This window comes from Haliotis asinina, chromosome 16 (genome assembly GCF_037392515.1).
Source record: "Haliotis asinina isolate JCU_RB_2024 chromosome 16, JCU_Hal_asi_v2, whole genome shotgun sequence".
In the NCBI taxonomy this organism is placed as follows: domain Eukaryota; kingdom Metazoa; phylum Mollusca; class Gastropoda; order Lepetellida; family Haliotidae; genus Haliotis; species Haliotis asinina.
In genome coordinates this window covers 18,443,862-18,469,183 of record NC_090295.1, presented here as the reverse complement: position 1 = coordinate 18,469,183, position 25,322 = coordinate 18,443,862, and the positions used below count along the sequence as shown (strand labels likewise).

The 25,322-nt window shown below is 41.9% G+C and overlaps 1 protein-coding gene across 2 annotated transcripts; it reads right to left on the bottom strand.

Moving 5' to 3' along the window:
• Window positions 1-2,620: 2,620 nt before the first annotated feature.
• Window positions 2,621-24,288, bottom strand: LOC137268342 (uncharacterized). 2 transcript variants are annotated; one of them, XM_067802895.1, is made up of 7 exons: window positions 24,212-24,288; window positions 23,015-23,192; window positions 19,912-21,240; window positions 18,235-18,372; window positions 15,052-15,150; window positions 5,295-5,386; window positions 2,621-4,064 (listed from the first exon to the last, which is right to left on the bottom strand). In XM_067802895.1, exons 2-7 carry the CDS (start codon window positions 23,181-23,183, stop codon window positions 3,912-3,914), a joined length of 1,980 nt encoding a protein of 659 aa, XP_067658996.1. In that variant the 5' UTR covers window positions 23,184-23,192; window positions 24,212-24,288; the 3' UTR covers window positions 2,621-3,911. The 2 variants fall into 2 exon arrangements, with proteins under 2 accessions (XP_067658996.1, XP_067658997.1); XM_067802896.1 differs by lacking the exons at window positions 2,621-4,064; window positions 5,295-5,386; window positions 15,052-15,150 and adding an exon at window positions 15,396-15,471 and having other exon boundaries at window positions 24,212-24,272.
• Window positions 24,289-25,322: the final 1,034 nt, after the last annotated feature.

The following is a 25,322-nucleotide window of genomic DNA, read 5'->3' as shown; positions in this document are numbered from 1 at the left end:
AACCCGTGAGTTCACAGTTTGCAGCTTGTTTGATGCTTAACGCGGTACTCAGCAATATTCCAGTTATGTGACATTTTCTTCACGTGCAAAAAATATCTTGACCCCAGCAAAGTCATTAGGAGCAAGCAAAAGTCGTCGTTTTATTCGAGTGATTAGATAATTAAAAGATCTTTTGCATTATCAGTTTCATTCAGATGGATGAACAATTTAACAAACGCTGAGTTGAATTATCTCATCTAGGATGTCAGGTTCATTATGGCATCGTGGCTACAGTTGGTCTTCGCAAAGGCAACTTACAGGAGCGGGCAGTCAGGATTGAACTGAAGACGTTTACTCGCGTAAAAAACTTTATGTTGATGTCTTTTAGTAGTATTATACAATACCGGCATTTTCACTGCGACACTTTTATGTTGATATGAATGATGTCGTGTGCTTTCGCCATAACCGACTTTTGGTTAGCAGACAGAGAAAAATGTTATGAATTGTAAAAACTGTTGATAGAACTTATTAATCATGTCTTGTGGTATTCATTTTGCTGAAATATCAAATCTCTTACATGATTATGGATTAATGACAGATTCAGTTTCGCCTTGTAAAAATACATACATCAAATGTTTGTTCCAATACAACCTTATATCTCATGACTTACTTTACGTCAATGAAGGAAAGTGTAGTGTTGTGTAACTTCAATACCAAAGGCTTGTAGTTAAATCTTCAGCTGGTAAGATTAGAACTTATCACAGTTTAAAGAGATCCATGACATTTTGCAAGGTAAAATTGTGCTTTTCTTATCTTTCCATTTATCATTATATTGCTCATCGAAAATGCGGTTTTTTTATTTATATTTTCACAAAACATGCTTAATCGTAAGATGCATGTGATACTTTCGTGTTATATTTGTGTTAGGGCCTAGGGCAGAATGCTTTACGATCAGATTTCGTAAAGCTCATTAAAACTTTTGAAAGCAATCATGCTTTAATATTACACTTTCGAAAGATGAAACGTTAGCAGAGTCTTGGGCTGCTCTGAGACGCCACAGTTCACTGTGCAGTTGCCAGCCATAGACGTGCCATGCCACAAATCAGTGCTCGAAACCAATATTCTCCTTGATTGTGTACCTTTGTGTACCCGCCAAATGCTACATATATTGTTTCTCAGCAGGGGTAAACATCTGAGATCGGCGTGACGTCGGACTGTCTTCCCAAATCAACCTGACATGCCATAAAACTCACTCAATCACTCATTGACTCGCTCTTTATTTGCGATCTGTGAACACAATCTCTTGCTTATGAAGCTGTCCTTCCAAATCAGTTTGACAGGTCGTGAGTTCAGACTGTTGTCAGATCATGAAGCTTCATGTAACTCCTCGCCGTGGTGTTTTGAACAATAAAGCTGAACATGACAGCATGCTAAAGACGTACTTGCCTTTAACTAGCATAACTCCATCAGCCAATCAACATGTATGTGCACAAATGATGAATGCGTTGGAGGAATGTTTTCATCATCAATTAAAGTCAGGTTGATTTACAGTTATTTTGTTATTATCTTTTTAATAACAGATCATGAACAAATGAATATGGTAATTTCATTGACTTTCGTTGGTTCAATGAGCACCCACTAGTCATTGATTCATGCCTAATGTTCAGTTAATGTGTTTAAAGCTTCGTGCCACATCACTCTTCCTCGTGTGTCTGGCATTAGCTATCAGTCACAGTTGGGCGACAAATGATTCATGGAACGAACTGTTTCGGATTCTGTGTGAATATGTTACGTGTGTAACGGTAGAGATGTGACTGTTATCAGAAGCATGAAGCTCCACCTCCTCACATTGCAGTTGTACAACATGCAGCTGATAGTGTCTGTGTGGTCAAGACATATTTGCCCTTGGCACAACTCCAGAAGCCAGTCATCGGGTATATGCACACATAATGAAAGAGCTGGAGGAATATTTTCATAATCTGTCATGTCACCATTGATTTGCAGTAATTATGTTGATATTTGTGCTAAAGACAAATCAAGAATAAATTTCCCCGCCTCTACAAATCATGATTGTGTTCATTTTCAGCACCATACCCATAATCATGTGTTTAATGACCAGTGAAGGTTCGAGTTAGAATACTGGCCTTCAGCAACCCACGCGTAACGAGATCGGGTGGTCAGGCTCGCTGACTCGGTTGGCACGGCATCAGTTCCTAGTTGCACAGAACGATGTTCATGGTGTTGATCACTGGATTCTCTGGTTCAGGCTCGATTATTTACAGACCGTCGCCATATAGCTGGAATATTACTGAGTGTGGCGTAAAACTATACTCACTCACTCACCCGTGGGTTTTACCGAGCAGTCTGAGGCAGACATGATCGATTCCTCTCCACCCACATTCAGGTGACACGTCTAAATATAACTGGTATGCAGTTTAAAGTGTGTAAAAACACAATCATCCCAACCCACACCAACATTAAGCAAAACAGTGAATATAGAGTAAACATCTTGTTGATTCTCACCAAATAAATCCCTTGCGTTAATGCATAGTGTCAGGCATATGATAAGTGACTGACATGACAATTACAACTGTAGGATTATTATTTCAATACAAAAACACGAGAGAAAATGGAGACAAACTGATGATAAGTGACTTTACTTTTCAAACCATGTGGACAACTGGATTAACTGATGTCGTCAATGGGACAATCCTGTATTAAAGAACAAAAACATTCACAAATGTTCCCATGGGGACCAGATGTAGTCACGCTCTGTGCCGTGTGTGTGTAGTGTGTGAGTGTTGTACGTGATGTCTGCTGTGTGTGTTTAGTGTGAAAGGTGTGTGTGGTGTGTTGGGTGAAGTATGTGTGTATAGTATGTGCAGTGATTGTTGTGTGCAGATATGTAAGTATGCATTGTGTAAATTATCTGTAGTGTTATAAACATGTAATGTGTATGTAGTGTGCGAGTGTGTGTGTTGTGTGTATTTATTGTATACATAGTGTGCCTACAGTGTGTAGGTATTGTGTGTATATGCGGTGTGTGTAGTATGAGTACGGAGTGCGAGCGTTTTGTGTGTTAGAGAGTGGGTGTATTTATTGTGAGCAGCCTGAGACTCTACTGAGTGCATGTGTATGCGATATCCCATTTCATGTATTGTGCGTATTTTTGCAGTATGTGTTTGTATGTGAATATTATTCTTTATATGTTTACTGGCGTCTCCTATTCTCGCGGTACTTACGGATATCGGCTGAAAAAATAATACAAACAGTTCTTTTCGTATGTATGCTAGTTGTTTTTAAATGAAGAGATTCCCACTCTAACATCTGCATCTATCAACTGGTTGATCCATCGGGTGTATTATTGCACTTGAGCTCGATGAAAACCATGGCCGTCCGCCGCTGACTTTTCGAAGCGTCTCCCATTGTCGCGGCATAACGAGAAAGTAACGTTATTAGATGTAAGGAAGGGGAATCTTGTCGGAAAGGGCGGGGAAAAGTTACGATTTTTCCAAGTTTGGTTAAAGCTCGCAATATTCGTTGCATTCCAACATTTTGGCAATTCACAGACTTGAGCCACTTCCTAGTTACCGGTCAGTGATGTAAACAACTGCTAAGTATCACGCATGGGCGATCTCGGCAGAAAACGTGTTTACCGCGAAAATAGGAGAAGGCCCTATATGAGTGTCTGTGTATGTGAGTGTCTGTGTGTGTATATGTGAGTGTGTGTGTATACACCGTGTAAGGTGTGGTGTGAGATGGGATGCTGCTCTACCTGATGCTGTTTCTGTAATGCTAGCACACCGAGACATCGCATTTAATGTGCTGAGGCGAGCAAATAACCGGTCTCTAAAAATCACCTCATGTATGACCTAAATGAATGAACAGTTTGTCATGAAGGACGCCACGGTGACTTGACAATCGGCGCCGGGTCAGTCACCAACATAGCCACACGGGGGCTGTTCGTACTCGCTAATGCGTCTCTTGTGGGCTTCAGTATACTTCTTGCAACCGGGCATGCATGACAGTTGATTGTCAAACCCGTCCTTGTTGAGAAGCCAGTATGTAGCGATGAGGCCCTTTCCCTGGTAAATACATGTAAACGATCATTAACTGATTGGTCTGGTAGTCAGAGAGACATCAACATATTTCCGAATACATAATACTGAGTCACTGGTCTCACAATCTTAGATTATTTTGCCTCCGGTTTGATGTCTACGGTGTTTCCTGAAATCATGGTGCAACTAATGCATTCGGATGTCGTTCAGTTTTATGTTTTGTGAGTGAGTGAGTTAGTTTATCACCGCATTTACCAACATTCCAGCAATATCGCCGCGGGGACACCACAAATGGGTTTCAAACATTGTACCCACATGGGGAATCAAACCCGGGTCTTCGGTGTGACGAGTGAACACTTTAACCACTAAGCCACGATGACCCCAATTCCATATGTAAGGACAGCTATGCTAACGATCTAACATTACATAAAATATCTGAAAAGTAAATAACATTAATTATCAACGTCAGAGAATGACCAATCTCGATTATCTGCCCAAACAGGATTCATTTATGGTAAAAGACAAACAATAGGAAAACTGTGTGAATAGATCACCTACGATCATGGTGACACCGGGTGTCAAAAAAGATGTGACACATTCTCAATCGCAGGAGTTCCCTTGCAATACACAGACGAGGTTGTACAACTAAGCATGGTTGTGGGACTGAGGTATATTCCATCATGTAGTTTTCAAGCTCAGTTCAAATTTCTTTAAACACATTATAGCGGACCTTGAAGTATTTAAACAAAATTCGAAAGATGATGGTGTTTTTACGCTGGCGGGTAGGTTACAGTCTGTTTCGGTCTTAATGTAACATCTCCGAGTCAGGATTTTAAATATTCTGGATCTCATGCTGTTTCTGTTTTTGGAAATGTCCCTGATATTAACAATCTCATTTAGAGATGGATCTTTTTGTCACTCAGTCATCCTGGTTTATCTTCTGTTCACTGTTTTCTTTGTCTGTGATCACAATATACGCACAAACCTATAATGAGCTACAACATTACCACCAATAACAGAAACACTTTACTTCAAGCATTTTTGCTGATTAACTAAGGCCAAAGAATAAGCGTATTCAATGAGTAAACAAAGAAATTTTACATTTGATCTGATATTAATTCCCACGTTTTTTTCATGGTGTCACATTTTGATCGAATGGAGTATGTGCGTTATAAACGTGGTGCCATATCATTTGGTGTGAGGTGCCTTTCTCCATGCACGACCTCACTTAATCTCTACGACAGGTTATTTGCCTACCTTTACTTCGATCTCTCCTCTTCTCTCAAAAGAGAATCCCCCGATTTCCTTCAGGCAGTAGTAGGTGTTGTTGCTCAGTTGAATACGGTCCGCTGGAATGAGTGAGTTAGTGAGTGTTGAAACCAGTAGAAACAGTAGAACTTCAACCAGTCCCATTTATCAGTGACAACAGATCCACTGCGGGTAAGCAACAAATAGAGTTGACAATCACTGATGCAGTTTCCAAAGAAACGTTGGGGTTTACTACTGTGTGGAAGTGTGGAGTTCTAGATCAAAAGGGGAACATATTATTGCAATGGATCTTGAATGAAGATTGGGAACTTCAGAATATATGTCCTGGTATTAGTAAGGGAGACAACTCATCGAAACAAAGGACGGTGCCGTACATAAGCAAGGCATGCTGTAGCTTGAATATTGCTAACTGCAGACAGTCAAATTCAGGGATTGCAGATTGATAAGCAAAACATATAACAGTAAGTTGGACGTATTTCGCTGGTGCATCTGGTCTCATTCGAAAGCAAAATGTTCGTGAAATTAGACCAAATATTTCCGATTATCTGAGGCACTAAGAAATGGCCGTAATGAATTCTCAACATCTTCCCTTGGCGAGTTCCTTCCTCATCAGCCATTACGGATGTGAATAAGGATGTTAGTGGATGTGGGTGGATGTTTTTCATGATCAGTGGCAAAGAGAAGCTAACACACTCTTGTCAGGTGCGTGGGTCTTATCCTTTATTCTGCACCCAGTTGCGTGATTCAGTCGATCATTTTGTTCTACCTGCCATTGAACTCATTTTATGTTTTAAAAGTAAAACCACTCCAAATCGCCGTGAGTGCAAAATCGTTGAACTTCAAACAGAAGGAGATGCGTTCCTGTGATGGAGGGAAACAGATGATTGGGTCAGCTGAACGAATTGAGATATCTTAGCATCTTTGCTGACGAGTTTCAGTTCGAGTTCAAGAGGAATAATTACTCTGCAACTGATGGGAAGGCATGACTGAAATTTACTTAAGCTGAAAGGAAGATGAGGGCGGGGTGATTGTTTTATTAAAGATTGTTGTGGGTGAGTGGCTGAGTTGGTGGGTGGGTGAGTGGCTTGATTGGTGAGAGGGTTGGAATGTTTGAGTGGCTTGGTTTGGTTAATCGGTGAGGGAACTTTTTTATGAATATTAGTGTAACTGTGTGAGGGTTCTGAGGAGTCAGGAGGGCTCTGAGGTGTATACGTTTACGTGCCAGCATGACTATGAGCCAGTATAATACTTCTTAATATCTGTATCTGTAGTTAAGAAACTTACGATCTCATTAAACATATGTTTCATTGGTCGCTTTTTCCTACTTCAGCACATTACAGTAGATCTGTTCTTAACGGCATGGCCCAATTTCTTAGTACTCGGCCGTGAACCTCAATACTTGATGATACAGCAAAATACAAGACTCGATGTCCCAACAGATGTTTGTGACGCGATACCCACTTAGTTAAGAACCGAAGGACGTTCTGTGCTGTCACCTGACGTGTTATGATATATCCGTGACAATATGCCTCCTTCTGAAGCAGTACCTACAAACGCATCACCCCCATCACAAACACTGACATTTACCAGACTCCAGGTGACGGAAGCGCGAGAAGCCGTGATACTGTTGTCTGTGAAGGCGGGGGTGAACGAAAGTGTGAGACAGCTATATCAGGCACATTACTGTCAGATCACCGCGTATACTACTGGCATTACGAAACTAGATCAAACGTAACCCTTTGTTCCCCTGAACCTGTTATGCAGCAGCTTAAAGATGTTGTGGGTGTCAATCAGTGGGTCACTGACAAGGGTCGTTCATCAAAGCTGTGCAAGAGACCATTTACGGTTAGTTGATAGAACTGACGGACGTAGCAACGTGGAAACAGATGTGACTAGCTGTTATATCAGTGTATGTATGACTGACATTTGACCATGAGGTCGAAATAGTATCATTGAATGTTTTTGACTGATATTTGGCCACGACGTCGAAACGGGTTATGAAATGTTTAGTGTATTTTCTTTACGAATGGATCCTCCAGTGTGTTTTCATTCATCGAGTCATCTAAAATGGAAATATAAGTGAATACGAACATGCCATAGTATCAACAATGCTATGCAAGCTACACTATATCCTTTACAAATTGATGTCGACAGGAGGCAGTCAGCAAATATCACAAAACGTCGTAAAAATTAGGTCGTCACTTTTCAAGAGTGAGTGGGATCAGTTTTCAAACACAGATCACAATTGTCCATCTTCATGATTGTGTTAGGTTCTCCTCCGGCAAATGGCTGCGTTCGAAATATGACTCTTTGTCTTCAAAAGTGAACGGTTACTGAGTGGCTCTTCACACTCTGACACCTGAGGGTGCCCTCGGAGCTGAGAATGATAACTGCTAATAATAGTATAGTGCTTCGAGCATGCATTGGATAGGAAGTTGTGTCTTGCAATCGAACCTTACAATCAATATACGGGCGTCGTCATTGATATCGACATCTCAGACATGAATTCTTCACACTACTGTATCCGTGAAGAATTTTCAGAAGCTAATGGGATCGGGTGGCCAGGCTTGTTATCGGTACTCATGATATTGATGACTAGATTGTCAGTTTCAGGCCCGATTATTAACAAACGCCGCAATGTAGCTGGGATATTACTGAGCAGAACAAACATAACAAAACTACATGACGCTGTTACCTTGTGATATTCCAGCAAAACGTATATATTAGGATGTCCGTATATTGTTTTGATTCCAGTCTCCAGAGCGCTCTGAATCTCCTTTTTGCCGTAAGATAATAGAGGGTTTTGATCTAACATTTCCGGAGGATGAGGGTATTTGTGATAAACGATGAACGAGGACTCCTGTCCTTGAACACTCATAAAAAGATGAGGTCAGAGTGATCTGTCTTCATTTAGTTTAGTTTTTAAAAAAATAAATGTTGTCTCCGAATGCATGTCACGGACATTTTTGAATCTGCCAGTGTAAAAGAATCGGAACAAATTGCAGCTGACGGAAAGCAGCTGGTCGACTGAGCTGAGGTCAACTTCACTTTCACTGATTTGAATATCTCGTTGGGCATTTCGCTTCGATGCGGGGTTTCGGGGGGGGGGGGGGTGTTCTCCAGCTCTGAAACTCTTAGACCCATTTCTCTTCATCTCAGAGAGAATGATGTTGGGTTATTAGCACTCCGTTTGGAATTTATTTCCGTCTATGGCAAGGAATAGTGTGTTTTATCACGATTACTAAAACATCTGAACAATTTGACATGAAGGTGTGACAAATAAACACATGGAATATCAAAGCACCCCATATTATTCATACAATGCGTATGCTATCAATACCTGTGTTACCCAATTAAGCTTATTCTCGGGATAAATTGGCCCTCAAGGAATAATTCTATATGGTACTGATATCAATGGTTGAATGGCGTTAACGAGTGCAGCCATTTTCAGGAAATATGACACACACTCGTCAAGACATTACACGGGTATCAATAACAAAGGACCATGCCAATAACTGGTCAAACCTCCACCCCTAATAATAATACCCCTGACCTCTCTCCTTGTGGACTTGGTCAAGCGTTGAAGTTGACGTTCAGGTATTGTTTTCCATTACTGGTGGATACCTTGTTCACGTGCACCACGATTTTGTAGTGCTGGATCTCCTTGGTGTATTCTGCGCCCTACATTGTCTGTGGGATTCAGATCTGATTCCTGGTGGGCTGCCTCTTGATGGAAGACATCACTAAAACAGGTGCACACTGGCTTTATGTTCCGAGGATGATGATCCTTAATGTCATCAGGTTGCTAATCTTATATGGCGAACAGGTTGATATGTTTGAGATTACATTTTCTTAATAGCGTACATATTCTAGTACATTCGTTAGGTCGAGTCCTATCAGCGATTCGAACCCACACTCCCCAGCGCATAAAGGCAATGAAGCAATATACAGAAGCCGAGGTGGCTGAGTGGGTTACATGGCTTATTGGCTTTTACAGGCTTGACGCCGCTGAAAGCAACTTTACAGCAATATCACGACTGGTAATACCAGAAATGGGTTCCACACGTTGCACCCATCCTTGGAACTGAACACGTGCCTTCGGCATGACGAGCAAGCCATTAACAAACCAAGGTATACAGTATACCTCTAAACCTTTCGCTGTAAACGCAGTTCAGATTTCAGAAAGTTAAAAGTTAGGCTTGAAATAGTCGTTTACAAGAGAAGTACTAGCAATTATAAAGATTGGCATGTCATATTACATTGTAGAAACATTTTACTTTCAGAGTGTCGTCTTCTTAGATCCAATTCATCACTGTACCTTTAGTATTTTCTTTAAAATCAAAAGGCTGGGAAACATATCGGAATAGAACAGATTTGTTCGGAATTAATTCCACGTTAAGTAGCATTTCGAGTTTTTCTTCTCTGTCATCTCCCGTATAATATTCTCCAAGCACTGTGCGACCGGTACATGTTGACCGCAATGCACATAGCAACGTCATAGATTACTGTCTTCTCACACTACCGTTGAAATGAAATAAATGGCGAAAGTTAAGTGAGAAATGTACCTGGCGTCCCTGTCAAAGATATCAATACGAATTTCTATATTAAAACTATTTTAAATGCACAACCGGTGTATTGATGCCTTGGGAGCGTACTCTAAAGCAGAGTGTTGACAGGGATTTCGTGTTAAGACAGCCACAGGACTGGTTTAACATTTACGACGCGCAAATCTGCGACGAAGAGTTACCATCTCTCAAAGGAAATCCTCATCTGCAATACAGTTTTAATGACTTGTTCCCCGTAATATTACCCTGCGCACATCACCTGATCTTGTATCTCTTGTCACAATAAACGCCCTCGAGAATATTTGGAACCGGTGTTTCCTCAATACATATACATGCATCAATTTCAGTGACGCTGACCTTGACATGTGACGCGGATAATTCAGGACAACGCTAAGATTGGGATTATGTCTCAGGTGCTATACGTCATGCTAACTTTTAGCATAACGTTGGGTGTACGGTATTGATTGAGACGTGTATGTTCCGGTTTCAGTTACCCACAGTGGTTCAGTGTGTGAAGACTGTTTTAAACCCTCCTTGATATTGACGGAATATTTCGGGGGACGGGCATGTATTCGCATTGCACAGACCCGACCTCACAGACAGTCACGTTTCATTTGTGATGAAGACCAGTATTCATCCTTTAAGGATGCATCTAAACAATGATGCATCAGACTAATGTGCTGTAGTGTGGCAGTACCAAGAAGCAGGAGTCCAGCATTCCTACTCAGCCGAACATTACCGCAGGGAGCTCTAGTTCAATCGGACCAGCAAGGCTTGACAACAACGATTAATTCGTTGATGCCTACTTTGAACATTTTCCGCTTGATGTGGCCAGCCTGCTCACCATATGTGAGATGCTCACGTGACCACGTGGAACGAGGTGATGATCATGACGCCGTTCACGCAACTTTTCTCACTTATACACTTTGTTGGAGTGAGACGACGGTCATAAACGGTTGTCGCATCTCGTGCTATTGATTGGGGTTTTCAGCTTTGTTTTTATGAATATTTTGGGACTTAGGTTTATGGCAGAAACTCTCATTTTGAGATAAGGACATTTATGTGGTACTGAATTTCACACGGTTTGGGTATGCTCAAAACGCATTCAGCAACGTGGACATCATTACCCAGCTAATCCATGCCACCTGTGATGAGCAGAACGCATTAATAGCCATGTGATTTATACTACCGGGTACCCATTCACTGATGATTGAACAGAGGCAATTCTGAAGGGGGATCATGTTTTTCGTCGCATGGGACTGTGGATTATTTCTCTCCTGACTATCTCAACGCACTGTTGTTTCTTGGGTTTTTTGTTTGTTTTTGTTTTCTGGTTTTTGGGGGGTTTTGGGGGGGGGGGGGGGGGGGGGGCTATATCAACAGACGCATCACCAGAACCAGAAAACTTGCAGAAGTGTGTGATTGCTTGTTGTTTGCTGTTAAACGCCGGAATCCGCAGTGGCCTGTACATAATCGAGTCTGGACGACCTCTTGGAACATTTCTACATGACCTGTTGCAGTGGACCCGTGAAAATCCGAGGTAGAATAGGCCTCCAGCAACCCATGTTTGCCATAAAATGCGAATATGCTGTCGTAAGAGGCGACCAACGGGATCCGGTGGTCAGGCATGCTGACTTGGTTGACACATGTCATCGGTTCCCAATGGCGCAGATCCATGCTCACGTTGTTGATCACTGGATTGTCTGGTCCAGACCGCCTCCATATGGCTGGTTATTGTTGAGTGTGGCGTAAAACTGAACTCACTGTTTCGGTGAAAACATCGGCTGACCGTTCTGAACTGACCAGTAATGGACAGACAAGGTTTCAACCATAGCAACATCTGCCTCGGATCATGAAAAGCAATCTGTTTTCGATAAATCTCCATGACTGATTACACTGACGTTTGCAAGTCCTTCTCGCTCATCACAGACGTGATGTTTTTTACCTACATCATCTGCATTGATTTCGGGGTATTAATCTCGCGTCGGCTGTCGTGTCGCGGCTCGTGTGACAAATCACGGTGCCGGATATCCCCTGGCACTGCCATTATGAGGATGAGAAGAGGTGGCACTACTCAGGGCCTATGTACATTGTCATCAATCAATCAGGTATTAATGACAAGCAATAGCGTGCTGTGTCGCTTGTGAAACCAACAAATCGGACCAAATGATTTCGTATTAATCATAGACGGTATTGGCAATTTTTCACAGCTTCATGATTGATTGTGGCATTTTTCCCAAAATATCTCGGTTGACGTTTGGATCCGTCTCCCCTTCACCGTCATCATCATCATCATCAGCAGCAGCAGCAGCAGCAGCTGTGATTGCACTTTCTTGGTAAAGTGAAGACACTATAATATGCCGAGTAATAAGTGGTCAAGCTGATTAGACAGATGACTTCAGTTTGCGATTAGGTGCCTGAGTCTGATAGTGTTGGTTCGAACCCTGGATGGGACGCAACGCAACAAAAGTACTGCAATCGTTACTTGAGTAAGAGAGTATAACACATTTTATATCTGACCACTTTCAAAATGGCCATGTCTTTTCATCATCATCATCAGCAGCAGCAGCAGCAGAAGCAGCATCATGATGCTGTCGTATTCTTAGTGGGTTCCGTATTCCACCTACGTGAAACCAACGGCCACTTGTAATGTGGGGCCAGTCCCAGAAACGTTATCAGAGCATCCCGGGATTCCAACCCACGGTCATAGGTTTCTGATACATCTTGGGAGGCAACAATGCGTTCCGATTTACGCGTCGTGACAAGGCTTCCTGTCCATATTCCGACTTGATAAAAATAGGGATATTTTAACGATCCAGTGTATACTCATAACACTGAAAGCCCATGTACAAAGAAAATGAAGTGTCACTGGAAGGTGTTAGTCAAAAGACTTCAGGCTTTAGAAAAGATTTATAACAAAGACTTTTCTTGAAAGAATCAGATTTTTCAGAAACGTTATATGGAGTGGCAAAGAGTCGCATAAGAGTGGAGCAGCATGTTGGAAACGTTTCTTTCCGTAGCAAAAGAAGCGAGCCGTGGGAAGTACCAGTAGATGCTGATCTTGAGATCGAAGGGTCCTGGATGGAACATACAGGATTAACAGGGATGGCAGATATGAAGATCAAGATTGTTGAGACACGTACAGACGATGCACAGAACTTTGAAGTCTATCCGGTTTTAAGAAGACACCCTTTGTAGAGATTACATAAGTAACGCGCATGGACAGGTTTGTCTGTACATATCCCGAACCAAACTATGCTGGAAACACCGAGGCGATTGTGGAAAAATCGATCACGAACACGTACAAGGCATCAAATGACAGTCACGCTATAAACCCAAGGGGAACACAATGGGAAACGTGTTATCGATGTCAGAGCGACCTTCTTCTGGTGTGAAAAAAATAATTGTCCACAAGGACAAGTGAGCCCAACATAGCAACTTTGCAGACTTTAATACTTCAGGGCATACTGAATGACTGACCAAAATTAGATTTCAGAAAGCGGAATATCGTAGAAAGGACAATGGAAAACAACATGGAGTCCTCGTGGAATTCCTCTTACTGGGGGGTAAAAACTGATTCCCGTTGTTTAACACTCTGTGCTGTTTGAAAGTCTGCTTCGTTTCTGATTATTTCATCAACCTTTACTGGCTGGTCCTGTGGACTGGCCTGAGAGCATCAGATGATTTATCGGGGGTCTTCCACCTTGGCCAATAGTGAGTGAGTGAGTTTAGTTTTACGCCGCACTCAGCAATATTACAGCTATATGGCGGCGGTCTGTAAATAATCGAGTCTGGACCAGACAATCCAGTGATCAACAACATGAGCATCGATCTGCGCAATTGGGAACCGATGACATGCGTTAACCAAGTCAGCGAGCTTGACCACCAGATCCCGTTAGTCGCTTCTTACGACAAGCTGAGTCGCCTTTTATGGCAAGCATGGGTTGCTGAAGGCCTATTTTACCCCGGGACCTTCACGGGCCACCTTGGCCAATAGATGGCGATACCGGCATAGATTTTCCAGATCGTGGTGACTTTCAGAACATTTATAGACCAGGTGAAGATGTCACAAAAGAATACGACGGAACTAACTTGTGATCTATGTTTTACACACACTGCACTGAGTAAATATTTAAGCAATGTCATCCACGATGTTTGTCGGGAAAGAGTAAAAAAAGAAAACATACATAGAGTGACATGTTACATTCCATTGCTTCGCTGTACCGCTGGCCTATAAACTCAACAAACTTATAATGGTTGTCCATAGTTATATTGCTGGAATCTTTCTAAAACCGGCTTAACCATATTTGCTTGACCCATTTGTACTTCCAACTTGTCAGTTGTGCCGATCCTATGTTGGTCGCTGCCATGGATATTGAATTATGACCCTCTTGAGGTCATGCTACTACAGTCGTAAGTCAACATTACATGTTACGATAGTCGTAAGTCAGAATTACACGTAAGGCATCATTATATGTTACGACATTTGTAACGACAGTCGTAGGTCAACATCACATCTTACAACAGCCGTAAGTCACCATGTCCATGTCATGACAGTCGTAAGGTTACAGACCCGTGACGGAATAAGCCTTCAGCAACCCATGCTTGCCATAAATGGCGACTATGCTTGTCGTAAGCGGCGACTAACGGGATAGGGTGGCCAGGCTCGCTGACGTGGATGACACATTTTTTCTCAATTGCACAGATCGATGCTCATGTTGTTGATCACTGTATTGTCTGGTCCAGACTCCATTATTTACAGCTGGCCGCCACATGGCCGCTGAGTGCGGCGTAAACCTAAACTGACTCGCTCACTCGTAAGGTTACACAGTATGCAACGACAGTCATAAGTCAACATTACATGATATGACAGCCCTAAGCATTACATGTTCCGACAGTCCTATGTCAACATTACATGTTACGGTAGTCGTAGGTCACATTACATGTAAAGATAGTCGTCAGTCAACATTACATACTATGACAGCCATAAGTCAACATTGCTTGTTACGACAGTCACAAGTCAAAATGACATGTTACAGTAGTCGTAGGTCACATTACATGTAACGATAGTCGTCAGTCAACATTACATTACAGTAACATTACCCGACAAGCTCTGGCTGCTGACGACCAATTCCAGCCCGCATCTTCTGGTGTTCACTTGCGACTCACTATGTACTTACACATGCCCGTTGACTCCATCCTGGATGCTGTGTTGACTGTATCCCCAAACAGACAGTATCTCGGCATCTTGGAACCCACTACACCCGCCACCACTGGCCCTGGGAGGCAAACATTTTTCATTATATTGTATTATCACAAATGCATCATCATCATCATCATCATCATCATCATCATCGTAGTTATTTTCTTTATCATCGTTCAAAGATTAATGTACTTAATACAGATTAAAATAAATAAACCAACGAAGATGTATCGAGTTTGGTTCATATGGCTCCTTCTTCTCTTTATAGCCAAAGGAAGTCATGTCTGGTCGAATCAACCAAGAACTCTTCTGACTATGTGAGGACTATCATTCACTGCAGCTTATATCTTCAACGAAACCGTTTTGAAGGATGTATGGTTGGTTGCTTTGATGTATACTGTGAATAAAAAGTTAAGTACCACCTAGTATATTTGGTTTAGTACTCTTAGTTTAATAACAAAACCATAATGGAAATTATCTTTTCCATTCAGCAGGATTCACGTGCATTGGAAAACATGCATTTTGTTTTCCTCGAAAAGGTTAACTTTTTTTTGAAAACTGAAAATCAGAAATGACTGTTGTATGGTCACATAACTTTCACTTTTAACAAGTGGAACCTAAAATAATGGTCTTAGTTGTGTAAACACAACATGAATAATTATTTTGATTTTCATAAACAGTGTCATCATATCTGTAACAATATTTCCTTTCATAGTAAATACAAATGATTATGATATCCTCAAAACACTTACCGGATGAACCTTCACTAAATACGGATTGGTCACTCCAATAAGATAAGCCAAACATTTCCACAGCTTCACATCGTAGGTTTGAAATAGGCTGGCTTAACTTTTTATTCTCGGCATATATTCCATCTACAAGGCGGCGGTGTAAGTCCGGACCAGACAATCCATTAATCATCATCATGGTTACTGATTTGCACAAATGGAAACCGATGACATGTGTCAACCACGTCACCGAGCCTGATCGACCACGCGATCCTCTCAGTCGACTCCTACGACAAGCATGGGTGACTGAAGATCAATTCTAACTCGGATCTACACGGGTAAATTTGGAAGCTGCCAAACCTAAGATCCAGCGCACAGTCCACAGCTGGACCACCTTATATTTAAGTTGTATGCATGACATTTGATGAGAAGGGTCAGTATATTTTCATTTTTTCCTGAATCTTGTCCAATCTTGACCAAGAAAGCAATGACATATGCGATTATATGTTCCCATTCCGTGCTCTATTACTTCCGATTGATATACTGTATCATGATAGCCCTGCTCACCACAGACAATATCCCCAAGACGGATGGAAAGAACAGAATATGTCATAAGGTTAACGATATTCGTTTTGAGATTCTTGTAAGTAAAGTTGTTGGAAGCAGCAGTGACATTTGCTTCCTTTTACGACTGCTTCCCCTAACAAACCCCGCTCTGAGTTCTTCTGAGACACGCATTTTCGGGATGATGAGTAAGTGAGTTCAGTGTACGCCGTACTCAGCGATGTTCCAGCAAAATGTAAGTAATCGAGTTTGAATCAGACAATCCAGTGATCATCATAAGCATCAGACTTCACAACTGGGGTACATGTGTCAACCAAATCAGCTGACCACCCGAGTCTGGCCACCCGACCCGGTTTGTCGTCTCCTAGGACAAGCGTAAAATACTCGGTATGAGGCATGGTGGCTAGGTTAACTGAGGTTTAGTTTACGTTCCAGATAGTTCGTCTTTCATAATGACAAGCATCCGGTGTGTGTGTGTGTGTGTGTGTGTGTGTGTGTGTGTGTGTGTGTGTGTGTGTGTGTGGTGTGTGCTTGTCTGATTGACTGAATGTCTCACTGTGTACGTGTAAAGGTGTGTATAGATTTTATTCAGAAATGCAGGGGTCGTTAAACAAATCTGAAAACCAAACATTAGAACATGGGCTTTGACGATGAACGGATTGACGTTATCTTGTGAAAAAAACATCCAAGACATAATCGCAGAAAACAGAGTGCAGTGGTTAATGCGCTCAATATTTTATTGTCTGAGATTAGCAGACTGCAGAACTGGTACCAACACAAACACGTTGATGATCGACCAAGTTCCAGGTCAACAACTAGAATACAGATCGATAGATCCTGGTCTTCAGAAAATCGAGCTCAAAGGGCGAATTCGAATTGATGCATTTGCCCAGGCCTCTGCTGTACGAGAAACGGGTCAAATCATTAGAAATGCAGCAATGTGCAAGTCTTGATAGAGGGGACGGTGGGCTAGCCTAGTGCTTAAAGCGTTCGCTCTTCACTCCTAGGACCCGAGTTCGATTCCCCACAAGGGTACCATGTTTGCAGCCCAGTTGTCTCCCGCCGTGATATTGATAGAATGTTGATAACAGCCGCGTAAAACTAACCTCACTCACTATCTTATATTGTCCAAAGAGTGGTCATTGGAGAAGGGCTTCGGAACACATATTTTTAGCAAGGTGAGTTACGTAGTCGACGTCTTGTCCTTCAGGACGACAACCCTAATCCTCATCGAAAACAAATAGTTAATGCAGACCTACTGCAACACCGAATCCATAGAATGGAACGTGATAGGGAGACATCAACGGCATTGATCACTAGTTTCAATGAAAGCGCGGTACAAACTACCTATATTTGTCATTGGGACATTCAAGTGCCGTATGCTGAATGATTGTATGACAACTTCTAACGATATCACGCTCTTGTCATCCCAAGACAACAACTTTGTCATGTCACATGCTGCTACTGTTGTCCTTCAAAATCGTTGCCACTCAGCTTGCTAATATTTTTCATTAAACTAGATGTGTTGAGCTTCAATTAAGATACATCAAACCTTGGTCACCTCAAATGGTACCGACGACTCAATTCCTATGCCTCAGCTCATGGACTGAATTGTCCTTATTACATAAGATACCCGTCAAGATGCGGGTTAGAACTGGTCTTCAGAGCTTGTCCTAATAGGCGGCTAGCGGCACCATGTGGTCAGGGTCGCTGACTTGGTTGACACATGTCTCTGTATCCCAGCTGCGCAGATCGATGTTCATGCTGTTGATCACCTGGATTGTCATATCCAGATTCATCATTTACAGATTGCTGCCATATAGATAGGGTATTGCTGAGTGTAAAACAACAATTATAGCACTCCTCACCTGTGTGAACACCAGCTCGGAGACGGAATGGGGTGTTGGGGGAATGGGGGATTTCTAGATGGGTCACGTGATGTGCGAGGTCAAGCGCCATTGTCCCCACCTCCACAGCGTGCTTGCTGCCATTTCTTCTGGGAACACCTGTCATGACAAACAAGTTGACATGGTAACACCTGAATTTAACACTCGTAAAGACATCGGGTGCACCTTTAAATAAGCACATTTATATTTATCGATTAAAGGACTCTCCTATAAACATGGTTAACGCCTTTTATTAATACTCGTTCAGATATCGGTAACACCTTTAATGAACACAAGTATAGATATCGGGAACACTAAAAGCGACATAGACACATACTCATTCACTCACTCACTCGTAAAATTGGTACCTAATGAGAATGAGTGCATCATATTAATTTGTCATCCTTGAATACATCACTGAATACGAATATAAGACTAAGTGGACATATACACCATCGTTCGATAAAGACACCAAACTGTAAACTGTCGCAAAGGTGGTTACACATGAATATATATGCATGCAAATTGACAAAATGATCCTGCTATTCTGTGTGCAAACTCATGATTGTGTAGGCAGAACAACTGCAAACATAACACAGTACATGAATACGTTTACCTGTAAAACATGTAAATGAATACGTGAAATGTAAGGAAAACTGGATAAGTGGATCAATGAAACTCGGGGCTGACGCCACATGTTAACGGTATATGATCAGAAGGATTTTAAAAGACAAACAGTCCGCCCCTTGAATATCAAGACAGTCGATCTGTCAAACTGCCAGCACTCACGCTGTGCAATCATACTTGTTTGGTCTTATCGAACTATCAGGTGAATTCTCGAGATAGGATTTGAGACAAAATAAATCAGATGGCTCATTAAAGGCGTTTGAGTTCGACCTAACTAAAGGAACATATACTGAAGAAATAAAAGTTCACAAAACAGCCTCTGCTTGCATATTCTGTCATTTTCAGATTCAATCATAGGGCGATGTCATTATCAGAATATGAAAAAATGCACTCGATGGCAAAAAACCTCTAGTAGACATCATGGCAATTTCACAAAACCAGAATAGTCGACCATAATATGTATTTAATCTCTCGCAACACTTCAATGTTCGCTCATCACGCTGAAGGCCCAGGCCTGATTCCATGGGTACAATGTGTAAAGGCAATTTCTGGTGTCCACCGTTGTGATGTTGTTTGAATATTCGTAAGGGCGGTGTAAAACTAATTTCAATCATTCATTCAATGACTTACTGGGGCAGAGAGTTAGGCTTCTTGTCAAAGCGTTCGCTTTTTACGCAGAAAACTCGAATTCTATTTTTCCCCTTGGATACAATTTTAGAGCACATTTCTGGTGATATTTCTGAAGTCGCACTGTAAAACCATACCTACTCCCTAATTAACGACATACCTGAGACACTGCAACATTTCACGGCCTCAGGTTTACCTAATAGCTGCACCGGAAGCCACAACATGACTTACCGGTACCGAAACATGTCTTACTGGAAGCAACACCATGACATACCGTGACAGCACGACTTACCGGAAGAGAAAACACAACCTACCGGAACTGACAACGCGATCTACCGGCAAAGAAAACACGACTTACCAAATGACGTACCAGTAGGGAAAAAACGACTTACCAAACCCACTTACCGGAAGCTACCATGTAAGCGTCCCCAATCGTCTCCACCTTATAGACATCGTAGATCTCGAGACGGGCGTCAAAACAGGTGTACAAAGTGTTCAACAGCGCCACCACCTCCATCGGTGTACACATGGACGAAATGCTCGTAAATCCGACAATATCCGAAAAGAAAATGGTAACTGATTCAAAACTCTCCGCCTCCACCGCTGTGTTGGTCTTCAACTGGTCTGCAACAGCCTTTGGAATCATTTGGTACAACAACGATTCCGTTCTTTGTCGTTCCCGTGTCAGTTCCTTAGTTTGGTCTGCGAGTGTGAACGCGAACCGTTGAATATCCGATACCAATGCACGAACAGATATAACTATCAAAGGGCAGATAACCAAAATGGCGCACAGGACAGCTATGCTCGCCGATATGTCTTGTATATCTTCTGTGAATTCGGCGTCCATCGATTCCAAAATGACGTCAGCAAGATAGAGCTGTGTGTCGAACAGGACGTCGAGATATACAGTCATATTGTCGAACAACCACCTGCTCTTATCGGCCGACACTGGTACTGTGCCATTGCTCGTACTTATTTCCTCGCGCATGCTTTCAATGTGATAGGTGATGTTTTTTTGCTTTTGTTGTTCAAGGTCTTGTTGAAAATAGGGCTCAACAAGTGGTGAAAAGAGTTTAGAAGCTTCAAAGTTCCCATTCCCGACATTTTTCTTGCGAAGATACCAAAGGTAGTCGCTTTGATCGAACTGCCCGGTGAGGTAAAAGACACTCCCGAGCGTTCTCTCCACGCCCATGTCATTTTTACTTGTTAAAAGAAGTTGATAGGCAACCATCATTCTCCAGGTATCTCCCTCTTGCGAGAACTGTATAGCCTTATACAACCACGCTATGAACGTCTTGACCACGTTATTGTAGAACTTTACCTCTTCGTGAAGAGAGGTCGTTCCAGGTTCAGTAAGCAACGTGTCTCTGTGATCTTGAAGGTAAAGCAAAAAGTTTTCTTTCGTTGGAAATCGTTCCATTGGTGTTTGTGTCTTGCCAGGCCATCGGCTGAGTGACTGTAGGGCTTTGTTTGTTTCCCGGAAGCTGTTCCTCATGAGCTCAGCAGACCCCGAGCTGGGGGTGGCGGAAATGTACAGCGATGTGTACCCTCGTTCCCGCTGAATGTAATGTATGAACTTGCCGACCTCGGTGCTTAGTCGAATCATGTCCTGGACCTTATGGCCGACCTGGTTGCTCGCTGACACGTTCACGACGTCGATGACGGAGATGATGACAAGCATGACGGTGGGGATGATAGTCAGCGTCAACATCTTCGCCATCTGTATACGTTTACCTGTAAAATATATAATGGAGCTGAACACGTTTACCTGTAAAATATATAATGGAGCTGAACACGTTTACCTGTAAAATATATAATGGAGCTGAACACGTTTACCTGAAAAATATATAATGGAGCTGAACACGTTTACCTGTAAAATATATAATGTAGCTGAACACGTTTACCTGAAAATATATAATGTAGCTGAACACGTTTACCTGAAAAATATATAATGTAGCTGAACACGTTTACCTGAAAAATATATAATGGAGCTGAACACGTTTACCTGTAAAATATATAATGTAGCTGAACACGTTTACCTGAAACATATATAATGGAGCTGAACACGTTTACTTGTAATGAAACATATCTGATTAGATTAACCTACCTAATGTATATCTGAATGCATTTAACTGTAAAATATGTGCCTGAATTCTGAATACCTTTACCTGTAAAATGTTTCTCTCAAACATGACTTTTATTAGGTGAGTGTGTTTGGTTAAGCTAAGCTTACATTAAACTATGTTAGCTTAATGCTGAGTGGGTTTTAAGCGGCTGTTAGCAATATTCCAGCAATACCACTGCTGAAGACACCAGAAATGGGCTATATACATTGTACCCACGTGGGGAATCGAACCCGGGTCCTCGACGCTTTAACCACCAGGCTACCCTACCGCCCTTCAGCTTAATGATGAGAGAAACCCCATAGAGATGCAGACCATACGTCTGTACTACTTTGCAACCAACAAGATGACTATCTTTTTCCGCCGCTTTTATGGATATTCGTGCTATATCAAGACCGGGGACAAGATGTGGCTTGTCATTGTACACATGTTTGGAATCGAACCCGCTGTAACCCCAAGGCCACCCCGTTGCCCCAATTAATGATTGAATGAGCAAATCAGCCACGACACATAATCCGACCACGGTTTATAGTTGTGTCGGTGGTGGTAGTAGCAGTAGTAGTAGTAGTAGTAGTAGCAGCACTAGTAGTAGTAGTAGCAGCAGCAGCAGTAGTAGTAGTAGCAGCACTAGTAGTAGTAGTAGCAGCAGTAGTAGTAGTAGCAGTAGTAGTAGTGGTAGTAGCAGTAGTGGTAGTAGTAGCAGTAGTAGTAGTGGTAGTAGCAGTAGTGGTAGTAGTAGTAGTAGCAGCAGCAGTAGTAGTAGTAGTAGTAGTGGTAGTAGCAGCAGCAGCAGTAGTAGTAGTAGCAGCACTAGTAGTAGTAGTAGCAGCAGTAGTAGTAGTAGCAGTAGTAGTAGTGGTAGTAGCAGTAGTGGTAGTAGTAGTAGTAGCAGCAGCAGTAGTAGTAGTAGTAGTAGTGGTAGTAGCAGTAGTGGTAGTAGTAGTAGTAGCAGCAGCAGTAGTAGTAGTAGTAGTAGTAGTAGTAGTAGTGGTAGTAGCAGTAGTCGTAGCAATAGCAGTAGCAGTAGCAGTAGCAGCAGTAATGGGTGGAGAAGGACCGGGCAGGACCAACAGTAGCGGTAATAGTAGCACCAGTAGTAGCAGTAGTAGTAGCAGCAGACGTAGTAGTAGTAGTAGTAGAGGTAGTAGTAGTAGTAGTAGTAGTAGTAGTAGTAGTAGTAGAGGTAGTAGTAGTAGTAGTAGTAGTAGTAGTAGTAATTGCAGCAGCAGCAGTAGTAGTAGTAGTAGTAGTAATAGCAGCAGTACTAGTAGTTCTATTAATTGCAGCAGCAGCAGTATTAGTAGTACTAGTAATTGCAGCAGTAGCAGTAGTAGCACTAGTAGCATTAGCAGCAGTAGTAGCAGTAGGAGCAGTAGTAGTAGTACCTGAGTTGGTCACCGGGTTTCCTTTACAGAGTTCCCAAAGTCGGTTTCCATGACCACCTAGCATCTTCCTGACAGCATCGTCCAGCTCCGCCCTTGACCGCACAGAGGCCGCGGAGAAACTGGACATGTTGACCTGACTGGACTCCACATGGACCCTCGTGGGACGCATTGTCAACACCTGGCAAAGAGTGAGTGAGTGAGTGAGTGAGTGAGTGAGTGAGTGAGTGAGTGAGTGAGTGAGTGAGTGAGTGAGTGAGTGAGTGAGTGAGTGAGTGAGTGAGTGAGTGAGTGAGTGAGTGAGTGAGTGAGTGAGTGAGTGAGTGCCGATTATAGCGTTTTCAGCAATGCACACATGGGACAGTCTAATCACCACTGATTCCTAATTTTACCCCGACCTGTATGTAACTTTGTAACGGTTGTTATAGGTAGGACAGTTTTGTAAGCACTTGTTTCAGTGATCCATTCGTGTGCCATTAATCAGCGCCCACTTTTCTTTCACAGACAGGGGCGGTGGGCTAGCCTAGTGGTTACAGCGTTCGCTCTTAACACAAAGACCCATTCCCACCAAAGTTCCATTCCTACCATGGATACAATGTGTGAAGCCTATTTCTGGTATACCTCACGGTGACATTGCTGGAATATTGCTAAAAACTACGTGAAACCATACTCACTCACTCACTCACTCACTCCTCCATAGAAAATGGAATTTTCTTCGGCAGAAAGTCATTACTGTATATCATTTGGCGATGACGGGCTTTTTAAAACATGACCTTTTCATTTTTATTAGACACCTTAGAACAGTTTAAGATTACGACACCTATTCATTTCTAGGCTGATACAAATAATGGGTCATTAGTAGCCCATGAAGATCGTGGTTAAAACTGATCTTCACACAACCCTTGCTTGAGATGAAATATCACTAACGGGATCGGATGGTCAGTTTCGCTGATTTGGTTGATCGGTGCTGATGTTATTAGTTACTGGTTTGTCTGGTCCAGGCTCAGTTATGTTCACACGGCTATAATGCTGGTGTGTGGCGTTAAGCAATAGACAAACAAGACCCAAAGTTCTCTAAATGTTTCGAAAACTGTTAAAACCAATTATTTTTCTTTACATTACAGTCTCCAATGGTTAAAAATATATCCAAAATCAAACATAAGCGTTTTCTTAAAAAGATATAAATCGACCTGTACTCACAACTCGTAGCAGTCAGTCACCGGGAGTATTATAGACCAGTTGCAACCATCCTCTGAGGCTGATGCACACGCAAATATGTCCCAACCTTGTTCCACCCTGAGGACAATCTGCTAAATGAACAATCTATCAGCATAACGAGCCCCTGATTAAACAAGTAGAGATCATCTCCACGACCACCCAGTGATCCTGTTGGTTAGGTACACAGAGGTTAGGGCAGAATTATTGAATTCATTTTATACAATTTATCAAAATATAATTGCTGACAGCGTTTATCTGGCTTAATACGCGAAATCCCGCTGGATCTGTTTACAAAGATAGTCAGATGTTTACTTTGTTGGTAGATTGCACATTAAAAAACAGAAAAATGACACATGCATCAGGGATATTCTGTTTCTCTAAGCAGAGGCAAATGTCAGAGGCGTTATCATAATAACAGTATTAAGGTCAACCATGAAAAATTATGGATTTTCTGTTTTTGTCGTTCATACAAAAGGATACGATATACTAATCCAAACGATATACAAATGTACTAAGCCAAATACGCTCCAATTTGGCAAGGCATTCTATATGATCTGTTTTTATGCTGAATCAATATTATTTTACAGACATTATATAAAACACGTCACAATTAAATTCTGGACTCACAAAAGTCCAGAAACTCTCCGCACTCTCACGAGGGACTTGACAAAAATATAGAAGCAGTTGTTATGAATCTGTGCAAAGGATGAAAAAATAAATTTTAAAAAGTTCGAAAACTCAATAATTAAACTCGTTTGTCTATAGGCATTTGACTTGATTCCACTAAATGAGATCGATATTTAAAAATCTCGCCCATGACAGAGAAACATTTTGGCTCGTCTTTTTCCATGTTTTGGAGGTTGTAAATGAATATGAAAATGTTTATAAGTGTTATAACACACATTTAAACTCATTTGGACTAAATTCCGCTAATTTAGAGCGATTTTGAAAAATCTCGCCCATGGGCGAAAAACATTTAAAGTGTGAGAGTGTGTTAATGTATACCGTCACGTCGGCAATATTTCAGCCATATTCTTACGTGACCCGGTTAAACATCGATAACGAATAGATGTATATAATGAAACCTGTCAGT

Excerpts from the sequence above, each read along its gene's own strand:
- LOC137268342 (XM_067802895.1), bottom strand. The coding sequence starts at position 23,183 with ATGCGTCCCACGAGGGTCCATGTGGAGTCCAGTCAGGTCAACATGTCC. Across the intron at positions 18,373-19,911 it reads CGCTTACATGGTAGCTTCCG|GTGTTCCCAGAAGAAATGGC; the intron begins GTAAGTGGGTTT and ends TTGTCATGACAG. Across the intron at positions 5,387-15,051 it reads GATGGAGTCAACGGGCATGT|CGGACCGTATTCAACTGAGC; the intron begins GTAAGTACATAG and ends CACTCATTCCAG.